General features: G+C 43.3%; 1 protein-coding gene across 3 annotated transcripts in view; it reads right to left on the bottom strand.

Moving 5' to 3' along the window:
- Positions 1-238: 238 nt before the first annotated feature.
- Positions 239-12,714, bottom strand: part of MUSK (muscle associated receptor tyrosine kinase) — a 54,906-nt gene continuing 42,430 nt past the window's right edge. For 2 of the 3 annotated variants that reach the window (XM_066569465.1, XM_066569466.1), the window contains 4 exons: positions 10,625-10,814; positions 10,098-10,289; positions 2,733-2,881; positions 239-915 (listed from right to left, as the gene is read on the bottom strand). In XM_066569465.1, the coding sequence (XP_066425562.1) occupies positions 239-915; positions 2,733-2,881; positions 10,098-10,289; positions 10,625-10,814 (1,208 nt within the window). Of the gene's footprint in view, positions 916-2,732; positions 2,882-10,097; positions 10,290-10,624; positions 10,815-12,078; positions 12,239-12,578; positions 12,668-12,714 lie in introns of all 3 variants that reach the window. The other variant, XM_066569464.1, reaches the window with a different exon arrangement.

Here is a 12,714-nt window from a genome sequence, read left to right as displayed (position 1 = left end):
AACCTGAGGAGTCCTGTCTTGGTGGCTAAAGGTCAGCCCTGTTGTTTGGGAGGTACAGTCCCACTCAAAGAGGTGCATAAAGGGGTACAGTCTGTATTTCTTGTTTGGCTGTGGAGCAAGCTCTTTTCTCCTCCCTGAGTGAGACACTGTGTGAAGGCACCATCACTCAGGAGCTCTTGGGCTGGTCCAAGTCAGTCTAAATAGGTGGACACAGGAGACAGGGAGGGAACTGTATCCCTCAGACAGACATGTTTGCCACGGCCCTCTTGTACATGCGCTCCAAGATGCGGTGGATGCTGGCAAAGCCTGGCCGGTCAGCAGGCAACTTGCTCCAGCAGAGGCGCATCAGGTTGTAGAGCTCCAGAGGACAATTGTCGGGGCAGGAGAGGACATTCCCATCCCTCACGTAGTAGATGACCTCTTCGTGAGCCATCCCATAGTAAGGTTGCATGCCGTAGGAGAAGATCTCCCACAGCACCACCCCATAGGCCCACACATCAGACTCCGTGGTGTAGCGGTTGTAGAAAATGGACTCAGGGGGCATCCAGCGGATGGGGATGGCATCATTCTCGTTAGCTTTGTAATAGTCAGCCGAATACATGTTCCTTGAGAGACCGAAATCTGCAATTTTCACCACCATGTTCTCCCCCACCAGGCAGTTTCTGGTGGCCAAATCCCGGTGGACGAACTTGCGCTCGGAGAGGTATGCCATGCCGGCAGCAACCTGCTTGGCAATGCAGAGCTGGCTGGTGCAGCAGAGCGCCAGGGGGTTCGGGAGGCGCAGCCGCGTGTCCAGGCTGCCCTGCGCCAGGCTGCACAGGTTGCGGGGCGAGCGGTCACGCAGGTACTCGTTCAGGTCCCCGTAGGCCATGTACTCGAACAGCAGGCACATCGGCTTCCCAACCGCACACACGCCTGGCAGGGGACACACCACACGGGTCATTTGTGCAGCAAAGAGAGTTTTGCTGTGCAAAAGCCACAAAGCACAAAAGGGAGGCTTTCTACAATGCAGAGAGAGAGCCATGCAAATGCCATCCACTTCACATGCATCCATCATGCATGCTGCCTCTTTTCAAGCTCCTGCATCAGGGATCTGATGATGAGCTCCATGGGTGATGCTTACAAATCATGCACATGCCTGAATGCAAAATTTTTCTCGACATCCTGGGTAAAACACAGAGTTTTGGAGCTAAGTTTAATGAAGAACTTAAGCAATCCTGCTTAAGTTAGTATTAACTAAAATATTGTATTGCCTCTTCCCAGGTGCAACTGCAAGGACTTTCAGGAAGTAACTTGTAAAGTTCTGATTAAGTTACTTCTTAATTCTTACATTTCTTGTGATTGTTGTGTTATTAAACAATAATATTGTTATAGGGGTGACACATATGCAGGAAGACTTCAAAAGTATTCACAAGGGGCATGTTCAAGGGTTCAGTGGAACTCTTGAATTGCAAGGAAACTCCTGCCCTCATGGATTTTTATTTTTTTTAACAACTCATGCAAAAAAAGTTGGTTGAGGAATTACTTTTGGCATGACAGATATTCAAAAATGAAAGAAAGACAAATCAAAAGCAGACAACAGAAAGGAGATATTTGCCATGTCTGTTAGATGTAGAATGCAGTCCTACATGCTTGGCACTTTATCAGCTTTATTGGTGGGCCAGCATTACCACACTTCTATGAGCCTTATTGATCATACAGTGATACAGTAATATTTGTGCACCTATCATTAAAATGCTAACCAGCAAAAGCTAACATTTAAAATGTATGTGTTTTGCTTTCTTAGGGTCATCATTTAGCAACTGGTGATGCAACTTATTGTGAAATCTGAAATTCTGATTGAGGACCTAATATTTGAATCTTTGAGGAAAAACAAATGGCTGCTCCCACTCTGATGACATCAGGATCTGACAGTGTATGTGAGAGATTTATCATTTAAGCTGTTTTCAACAAGGTGGCTATTTCTCCAAAGCCCCATGATCTGGTACTAGTTTGTGCCTGTACCTTTGTCCTTTTCTGGCCTAAAATGTGTTAACAATAAACACAAAGTTTAGTCCAGTTTAGTGTTCTTTCTGCTTTTCATTTCTGTAGCCAAAGTATCTGTATCAACCCAGCTTTCCCAAAAATGTGGTTTATCCATTTCAAAATGTTCTGGAGCTTCCTACTGAAATAAATTAAGATCTCAAATGTCCCTGTTCATGAGAATCAGATCTGCATACAACAAATTAGAGCAGTATTTCCAGATAAAAGTGGCCAGCAGCATCTACTTCAGAAAAAAAATTACAATCTTCTAAAAGAATATTTTTTGTCAGCAGCTTTCTTCTCAGAAAGTGTCTTATTAGCCAAGCTTCAGCATCAAGACTTTCTAAAAAAATCCAACAAAGAAGGATGCCCTTTCAGATGAGAATGGAAGGAAAGGAAGAGGCCATTTTTGTGGCTGGCTTTTTTTGTTAATTTAATTTTGGTTTTTTTAATGCTATTAAGTGTTCAGACATCACAATAGTAAGTGGGACATATAAAACTAACAAGACTTGTACTATTTCTTTTCAGTACCCACAAAATAAATCACAGTTCCAGGAAGTTCACGTCCTCCCTGTAAGACATCTGGGTCAAGGTTATTAGACTGGAAGCAGAGTTAGGCAGCAAGATGGCCAGCAGTATACCCAGTGCAGCATGAGGAGGTTTTGAAGTGATGCACCATCTTGTTAAGGCAATAGGATGCCTCAGTATACCTAAAAGCTTGACGATGTTCGGATTGTCAAACTCTGCCATGAGAGCTGCTTCCCTCTGAAAGTCAGCCTGCATGTCTGCAGATGCTTCCTCCTTCAGCATTTTCACTGCTACCATGGTGAAAGGTTCATATGGCAGCAGCCCTGGGGCCCTGCAAGGAAGAGGTAAGAGAGGAAACCATCAGTGATGAATACATGCACACTAAATATCAGTTCTGTTTCTGATGCAAAAAGGAGAGGCTGACCAAAAAAAGAAAAAAAAAAAAGGGAGAAGGCCCCAGAACCAACAGAAGGAAACTTAAAGCCCAGTTTCATCTCTTGGGACTGCAATATACATTGCATATTATGGAGGCATTTAATTTGGTTCAGGTAGGACTAAATTCAATATAGCTTTTTTTGATCACTGCTCTTGCTGCTTACAGACTCATTACTGTGTCTGCTAAAGACATAAATAAGTAAAAGGTTGGTAACAAACAACTGCTCCCTAGGCTGGAGATCACATCATAAACTTGATGGAGGACAGATGGACTCTTCAGTCCAAAAAATTCACTTTTGGGGTATAAGAGTGGAGTTAAAAATAAACCTACTTTTTATTAAATTGATGAAAGAGCCTCCTTTCCCATACCTGGCACAGTGGTGACTTTGGTATATCTGGCTACTATTAGAGTGAAAGTAGCAATTACAGGAAGTGTATTCCCTTGGTTTTGTAAGGAAAATCGCCTTTTGATACTGTTCTCTGTGTATGTGTGTGTGGCATGTGTATGCACCTTTAACAAGTTATAAAACCATTTGCTAATTTCAGCTGGATTTAATGTGGTGTAGCTGAGGTTTAGAAAACAGTTTATATTGCTTCAAGATTTGTGGAAACATGTGACAGGACAGAAGGGAAAAAGCAAGCCTGTGCCTTGTCTGAAGAACAAGTTAATGTGTAAATACACATGTTTTGATACTTGTGAATCTTCAACTAAAGTTTATAGACACAAACCCTTGGAAAACTGAATCCTGACTTTGAGCAACAGATTTGTTTTCCTATCCATAGGATTCCCTGCACCCTCAACAAGTTTAATTATTTGGGCTTGCCAAAGATTTAGGGGTAGCTGTTGCCGGAGAAGAGTAATTTTCCACTCTTCAAACATGCACTAAACCTCAGAGGTACATTTTGTTTCCTGCACAAATTCTTCCCAGGGGCCTTGCAGCTAACACACATTCCATACAGGTAGCCAGCCAGAGCCCATGGGGAATGGTGCCCATTTATGTGTCATGTTGCTACACCAGCCTGACTGCCCTCCCGTTGCTTGAATGCCAGGTTATTTTCTTGCTCAGTAGCACCTAGAGGAGACTCCAATTTCCAAAGTAAACTTCCAGCTTCCTTGTCTTCTACTTCAGATGCATGGCAGTTGCAACAGTAGTACTTGGATGCTGTAAATGTCAAATGTCACTGGATGGCAGGGTGCCCATCAAGAAAGGAATCAGAAGTGGATGGAACACAGCTGAGACACTCAGGCAAGGAGGTCTGACATGCCAGAGCAGAGGATCAGGCCCCACACTTGTCTGCTACGCCTCCATTACAGCACAATGTCTTCCTTCTTTCCCCTGTGCTGGCAGCAGTTCCCAGTCTAGTAGGAGGGGAGGAGTACAAGCACCTGCTGTCAATTCTCAGCACTAGAGCCAGCAGCAGCAACCTGAACAAAGCAATAGGGGATTTAAAAGTAAAAATAGGAGGGCTTTATATCTTCCAAATAGCCTCAGAGATTACCACTCATCTCTGACTAGCAGACCCAGCACAGTGCCAAATCAGGGGGGACAGAACTTAGTCCTGACTGCTTTGGAGACAGAAACTCACCCCAGGCTAATGTACACCCAACCACCCAATTTCACTGAATTCTGTAATGTAAACTAACCTAAATGTAGCCAAGTGAGGTTAAGCTGCACAATGCCTTTTAAGTGGCCCTCAGGCAAAAGCCAGAAATTTCACCTTTGGTAGTTCATGGCGATGCAGTACAGTTCTTAGCAGGCCTGGGAAACTCACACTTTTCTGGCACAAAGGCAGGAACTGTCTGAAGTCTTGTCAGACAGCTAACAAATTTGACCCCTTTAATGCCCTAAAGACAGTCTTTGCACAAATGATAGGGGCACATCTGCAGGGTAGCAGCAGGAAGCAGCTGCCTCTGAACCTGGAGAATTCAGCTGGAGGGCCAGAAGGCGGAGCATTTTTTGAAAAATAGGCTAACTCTCTCCTAGAACTGGGAAGCATCAAAAGAAATTACTTTAGGTAATCTCTCTTGCAATTAAGGAGGAGAAATTTACACTGCTCATGCACAGGGAGGACAGCAACAGTCCTTTGCCTGCTTCACTACCAATGGATTTGTGCACCAGAGTCATTAACTGGCATTTAAGTGCATGCTGTTTAAAGAACTAACCAGGGGTGCAGCTAGGAATTTCACTCTGAGCCTATCTAGAGAATGTCTGACTTAAGTTCTCAGTCAGGTTTTCCTTCCTAAGCAGTGTTATGAGTAGAACAGCTGCCCATTTTTTTAAAAGGTTGCAGAGTTCACAGGTTGGGCCAGTTGCTGCCCGGGTGGAGTTCTAACTGTTTGTAATCACCTGTCGTTTTCACTAACTACCTGTAGTTAATGGTTAAGAATCCCCCCTTTTGTCGAGCGTCGCCCTGCTGCTCCCTGGAAGAGGGCACCCAGGCGCTGGAGGGGAAGGGACATCGAGTCGGCATTCAAATGACCTCATTTCCTGCATGCAACGGGATGGACCCCTCACGAAACAAAGCCAAAAACCCCTAAAACAACGAGCCAACACAAAATTGACGAATCAAAGTGATGGCTAGACATGAGGAACAGAATCCAGTATCTGCCAAGGCCTTTTTACCCCACATTCTAACCTCAGATGTTGGCTAGACAGAGGACCTCGAATGTTGAACCAAAAAGCAAGGGTGTTCCCAATGCTCCTGTGAGGAAGGAATGCCCAGCTCTGCCCACAGGCCTGTGGACAAAGCTGCACTTTTCCTCCTCCTCCGAGTCACTCATGGGAGCAGCAGTGGCGTGAGAGTGCACCCATTGGTTCTCCCCACCTGAGCTGATCAGTTTTAATAAAGGCATTAAAAAGGAGAAAGGTCCCCTGCCTGTGTTTATTTCAAGCAGCAAATATGTAAAAAAAATGAGGAGCAGTCTGAACCTGTATTTGAGACTCTGTCCTGTCCCCATCTTGCTCACCATAACAGTTGGGCAGCTTCTCTTGGATTATTAAATAATGTAATTAACATCTACTGAGTCTGGTGGGAGCCTACCTTTACCTTATTTTTGAGGGGGAAGGGAAGGTTGGGTTTTGTTTTTTTTATTAATTAACACCACACTATTTTTCAGCTATATATGAGACAGCAGGTCAAAGAAATACCCTTTGCAGATAGAGAGAACATGAGGAGACTTCTGTCAAGAAACTCTGACCTTAGGAACAGCCCTGTCCCTAAGGAGGAACAGCATGTTGTGCATTTGTAGTGTAGGTCTACCAGCCTACTAGCAAAACCTCCATACCGGCCTACTGGCAAAGACTCCACATCCAGGCTTTTAGGCAATCCTGATCTTCAGGCTTTGCCTGGACCACACAGGTCCAGCTCTGGAAGAAAACTTGCATGCTAGTCTGCACTGAACTGCACAGAGCTGGTGCTCTGGTGTCTTGTGGGGCCAGCATGGTCCTCCCAGGAGGAGAATCAGCCACAAAGACCTATCTGGGACAGACCTGAGCCTGGTCCTGAATTTTGTTTTAAGCATGGTTACTTCCTTATCCTTCCAAGTGTGAAGCTGTTCCTGGTGAAGACAGTAGCCTTTCAGGAGAAGCTAGTAAATGATAGCTAGACACTTCCTGTCCTAACATGTTGCTTGACCCAGGAGTGAGTAAACACTGAATCAGGACTCACAGCAGCCAACTGGCAAAGGCATCGCTGGCACTGAGTGCAGAGCTGTGTTTACAGAAGAGCGAGAAACATGAGAGCAGGAGAAGTAAGAGGATTGCTAAACTTAGCTCGAGATGTCCATTTAACACATGCAGGAGAGTACATTTTATCCTTCTGAGATGGGAAGGCAATAATTTGAGTTTTGATCATTTCAGTAACCTGGATGAACACACAGCTTATACTAGGACTGCACTGATCTGCCAGAAGTGCACAAAAATGTCTATACCTTATTATAAGGAATTATAAAGCCTTGGAGGCATTTTTGATAGAGGTGGTAATAAACAAAGGAGGTCCCTAAGAAGCAATATTTCTGTAGCTCCCTCCCTGACCCAGAGAGAGCAAGCATCTCTCAAGATGCTTCTCACTTTGCAAATGCTAGATGAGATGTAATACTTTCTTTTCTTCTCATGTGTCTTTTTCTCTCAGTTTCCATTGACAATAACAAAAAGGCTTAATTGAAAGAAATTGCAGTGCTGAAGTGTATGAAATCCACATAAAAGATCTTTACACCACTTTGGCACTTGCTTAACTAGCACTTTAGTGATATTTGAATGCCCTTTGAGAAGTCTTTCTTGATATCCATGAAAGTAATTTCGAGCTCAGAAAGGTCTGTGCAGCACTCAAATTGTATTAGACCTTCCAGAGCAGGGCCAAAGCAGCACTTGGGAAGTAGAGTTCCTGCCCTGCTGGCACACAGGTGAAGACTCCTGGAGCATGAGCAGGAAGGTGATGCACCTCAGGGCACCCTGAGCACTGTGCTGAGTCTGGGACAAGAGCTGACCTGTGCCCCTGGTGTGCAGTGCCCCAAGCACAGCTGTTGTGCAGCTTCTGCAGCTGTGTTCTTGCTTCAAGCTCAGATGTGTTTGGCCATCCAAGATAACAGTTCATCACAGGCTAAGCATCTGTGGCAATCCCACTGTGCACCTTTTGAATTTTGTTATTTTTCATTTTCTCTGTAATAAAGAAAAGTATGCTTGCTTTTCTTCCATTAGAAATAATTTATCTCTTCATTAGGAAAAAAAAATCCATCATAGCTGTTGAAACGGTTTCCCAGCTGTAACATGTCTAACCTGTACAGAACTAATTTTCTAGCAGGTACATCATATAGCTTAACTATAAACATTACAAATACCTGCATTATGACTACTTTTTGCAAGGATAGCCCTTTGCTTTGGCAGTCAACAGAAGCATTTCACCAAGCAGATCTTGGCTCATGGTGGGACTCTGATCCTTCCTTGGGTTTTTGTTGAGGTCATCATACACTACTCTAGATACAGCTACAAAATCAGCCATGCCCCATGCTTGTTAACCGCAAAGGACAAAGATTACTGCCGTGACTAAGCAGGGAACTATACAGCCTGTACACTTTCTTCTAGGAATTTGGGGATGGGACTTTAGGAGGAAACTATTATTGTCCAGATTGTCTTGCAGAAATTATGGATTCTGTCAAGAAAAACTAGATATCTTCCATCCTCCTCATTTTTGGGGTTGTCAATTAAAGATTTTTCACATTTGTAAAAGTGCACAACCTCACTTCCCATGGTATTATCAGAACTGGGCTGTCATCTAATAACTTAGGTTTAAAACAAGTAACAGGGGCTGCAAATTCCAAAAATAAAAAGCGAGAAACTAACTAAAGGGGACACTGAAGAAGTCTAGAGATAAAGGAATTTATATGTGTTTCTCAAACACTGATATCCAGATAGCCATTGAATCAACCAAGGATTGTTATGGCAGGAGAAAGGGGCCATACAGAGGTAGGGCAACATTTTTCTGAGACAAGTGTCCTTGTTCTGGAGATAAGCACAACACCACCATCAGAGGTGCAGGAATGAGGCTGAGAAGTAGGTGGAATGGACTGCAAGGGGGGATCAAGAGCACCCAAGACCCTAAAGCCCCTAAATCATTTTCCAGAAAGGTCTGGAAGGAGGGGCTGCCCATAATAACCCACTTTGTATAGAAAGTGAGGAAATTAGCTCCAGGGCACATAAATTTTACTATAAAAAGGTACCCTCACAAAGCCTAGACACACATGTGCCCCAGGATCGTAAGCTTTCTGTCAGGTGAGTTGATGGTGGAGCCAGGACCACTGATCTTTTTTCCTTTTTTCCTTTTTTCCTTTTTTCCTTTTTTCCTTTTTTCCTTTTTTCCTTTTTTCCTTTTTTCGTTTTTTCCTTTTTTCCTTCCTTCCGCCACTTCCACCACTTCCTTCCACCACTTCCTTCCAGCACTTCTGCCACTGCCACCACTTCCTTCCTTCCTTCCTTCCTTCCTTTCTTTTTCTTTCTTTCTTTCTTTCTTTCTTTCTTTCTTTCTTTCTTTCTTTCTTTCTTTCTTTCTTTCTTTCTTTCTTTCTTTCTTTCTTTCTTTCTTTCTTTCTTTCTTTCTTTCTTTCTTTCTTTCTTTCTTTCTTTCTTTCTTTCTTTCTTTCTTTCTTTCTTTCTTTCTTTCTTTCTTTCTTTCTTTCTTTCTTTCTTTCTTTCTTTCTTTCTTTCTTTCTTTCTTTCTTTCTTTCTTTCTTTCTTTCTTTCTTTCTTTCTTTCTTTCTCTCTCTCTCTCTCTCTCTCTCTCTCTCTCTCTCTCTCTCTCTCTCTCTCTCTCTCCTTCCATCTTTAATCCATCTTTTTGTCTCCCTTCCTTTTCACACTACCCCTTTATTCAAAACCCACTGCCCTGTGCTTATATAGGAGGTCAGGGACAATAAAAGAGCTATTTCCATGGAAGGCGTGTAATTTACTAATAAAAATTGGTACACTTTTGCAGATACTCTGGCTTTTGCCATTTCTTTCACCCACAAGCATCTGCAAATCTTGGGTGTGCATTTTCCATTAAGGCTGGGACACCACAGACACACAACCATATGCCCATCCCCCCACTGGCCTATGTAGGGAGGGTTTTTAGGGGATTTTTGGTTTGGTTTGCTTTTGCCACAGAATCGAATTGCAATTCAGTTTGGACTGAACTGTAGCATGATGCAAAGACTTTTGTGGTAATTACACAGGTCAGTACCGGTGTTATAATGGAGATCACCACACACTGAGAATTCATAAATACTGGGAAATGCAAGAACTTCACAATAGGTCACATGTTACAGGCGGTACTCTTGGCAAAATTTAGCTGAACTTTTACACCAGATAATGTCAGTAAGGCATTACATCTACTAGAAAGTAGAAGAGAGTAATTTGCGGCAAAAGTTTAACAAATATTGACAGATAGGAGTGGACAACAAAAACAATTCTTCAAACCTGAGTGTTGTGTACCATTTGGTACACGTGCATTTGAGTGGATGGATGGATGGATGGATGGATGGATGGATGGATGGATGGATGGATGGATGGATGGATGATTTCCATGCTGATTTTTTCAAGTACCTTCAGATAAAGAAGACTCACAAAGAGACTGCTTACCTGGCCTGAAAGACTCTCCCAAATGCTCCCTCCCCAATATCTCTCACATATTCAATATTGTTCCTGGGATACTCCAGGCTAAGCAATTTTGGATTGAGGAGAAGAGGCATGCGCTGGTACATGGGGTTGGGGTGCAACCGGTCCAGGAGCAGTTCGGAGGGCAGAGTGGTGAGAGTTGGTGTCTCTGACTCTCTGAAACAATGGAGAGATTTTTGGTCAGTGTGTGCACAGCTCTCAATCAGGAGATAACTAGCTTCATCTCCTCCTGAGCTTATTTATTTCAGGATGAAAAAGGAAGGTGCAGCAGAGCTACTGAAGGAACCTTGCAGCAAGGTGTCCATGTCCCTAGTCACCACCTTCTGCTCTGGCACAGAAGGTGGAATTCAACAGAGCTAACACTGGGTTGGCACAAGCAGAGGGAGGGCTGCTGTCCCCTCACAGGTGTTCACAGGACTTTTCTCTCAGAAACAAGAAAGCTCTTTTTCCAAAGCAGCATTTCTTGCACTGAATTAAGTTCCAAGCTTTACCTTTTCTTGTTTTTCCACTGTTTTCGACGACGGCAGCAAACCAGGGTGATAATGCCAAAGATCACGACCAGGGCAAAGCTGGAGATGATCGAGATGATAACAGTCATGGAGTATGTAGGGGAAAATGGAGGAGGAGGGGGAAGATTTAGAGTCTCTCCACTTGGTTTTCTTGTTCCCAGTGATAACAATGCTGTAATGCAAATAAAATCAGAGGGTTATGCCTCTGCTAGTTTATAGAGCTTTCTCTTAGAGGAATTTACGAAGCTAACTTGTCACCCTGGAAATTACTAACATTACATACAGCCCTATGACCACATGAGAGGACCATACTAGGGAAGCTTGGTTTGCAGGAAGCAAAACCCATTTGTTTTGCCACATGTGAAAATGCAAGATCTGGTACGACCAATATATAGTGCCCATTAAGCTGGGAACACAGTTTTGGTATAGAATATTTGCAAGAGTTACAAATGGGAGGTCACATCTGACAGTCTCAACAGTATTCAAATATAGTAATATCTGCAGTGGGAAAGATCAATGGTGCACAATGTAAACCACAATGTATCATGTGTCCTAAAAGGAATCTGCAGGGAGGACTGTAAGACCAAGCAAGTACAGAGTGATACTTTCCTGAAATATCCTCTTACCCCCAACAGTTTGCATCTCAGTGTCTTTATGGGGAAAATGTGGAAAACTAATTTAAAGCACACTTGGCTGAATTATTAGGGAAAAAATCACATAACTACCTGTGGAGTACTTTCTGAGATATTCTAGAAAATGCTGTTCACTGCATGCAGTGTTTGAGAACAGAAAGAAATTTAAACTCTTATTCTTCTTAGTTGTCAGCTAAACTGAAAATTACTTGTGTTCACTTATGTCCATAGAACCTCTGTTCCCTGTGCAGTAAGTTTCCAAATGCAGTCTTATTTCTGAGCACTGAAATCCAGAAACTGGGAATCTTGGATGAAATATTTTTCAAAAATTTTTCTGGTTTTGAACAAGAAATTACAGGAATACTTAACTTCTACATCAAAACCCAAAGATGCTTCCATCTTTTTATGGCTTATTTTTAGTTTAAACTGGGGGGGTGAGGGGGGTGGGGGGTGGGCAGTATTGTTGAAAAAAAATCACCCTAAACTAAACAACTTTGGAAAACAACCTGAAGCCCTACCTTCTAAACAGTGTGACAAATCAATTTTTCAGAATACCACAGGACATTTCACTTCATCTTTAGCATTTATATAACCTAGGGCAAGATGCTTGATTCATCTGTCTTCATTTTCCCCTCTTCATGGGGCACTTTAAAGCTTCTCAATTAAGATGCTGAATGAATCTGTGAGAAGACCCAGAACTAGCTGAATCCAGAGGACAGAACAGATTGGTGTACCCAGGATGGTACACCTTGCATGGCCACGAAACAGCCACAGTGGCAGAAATCATAAAGTGCAGTTGCCTACCATCTCCACAGGGAGACACGCTGCAGTATTCCCAGGTCACAGCTGGATCCTTTGTGTAGCACCAGGGACGCTCATTCTCACCTCCTGGATTGCGGCAGTAATTCTCAGCATCCAACAGCTCTGGGAAAACCTGAGGAGTCCTCCTGTGCAAATGGGGAGCCTTGGGGAAGGAAGCAAATTGTATTAATGTTTCAGCATAATTTTCCATGCTATTATTATTTAAACAAAATTAAAAGAAACCCCAAAGGAGGGAAGCAAGACAGAGCCCTTGGTGAAACAGCCTTTTGGTCGCCTGAAATGACAGAGAACACATCTTGACACAGTAAGGAGAACTTGCAGATTGAAATATGATAAGATTATAAAATGAGCTCAAGAATGAAGGCAACTTGTTCCCTGCTCATCCCTTTCACTGAGACTGGGCTGCCTGACTCTGAGAAACTCCTTGGAAAAGCAAACCTCTAGCACAACTCTCCATTTGGTGGATCTCACACTGAACTCACCTGATCACTCCACTTCTGGCAGGGAATGCCAGATGCTGTGACATTGGCTGTGCCCTGGTAAAACTGACCATTGCCACTGTAGCAAGTCCCTGGAAGAGAAAAAAACCTGTAGGGTCGAGGCATTTCAGAACATGTC

This window comes from Molothrus aeneus, chromosome Z (genome assembly GCF_037042795.1).
Source record: "Molothrus aeneus isolate 106 chromosome Z, BPBGC_Maene_1.0, whole genome shotgun sequence".
NCBI lineage: Eukaryota > Metazoa > Chordata > Aves > Passeriformes > Icteridae > Molothrus > Molothrus aeneus.
The sequence above is the reverse complement of the archived record's forward strand: the minus strand, read 5'-3'. Positions and strand labels throughout refer to the sequence as shown.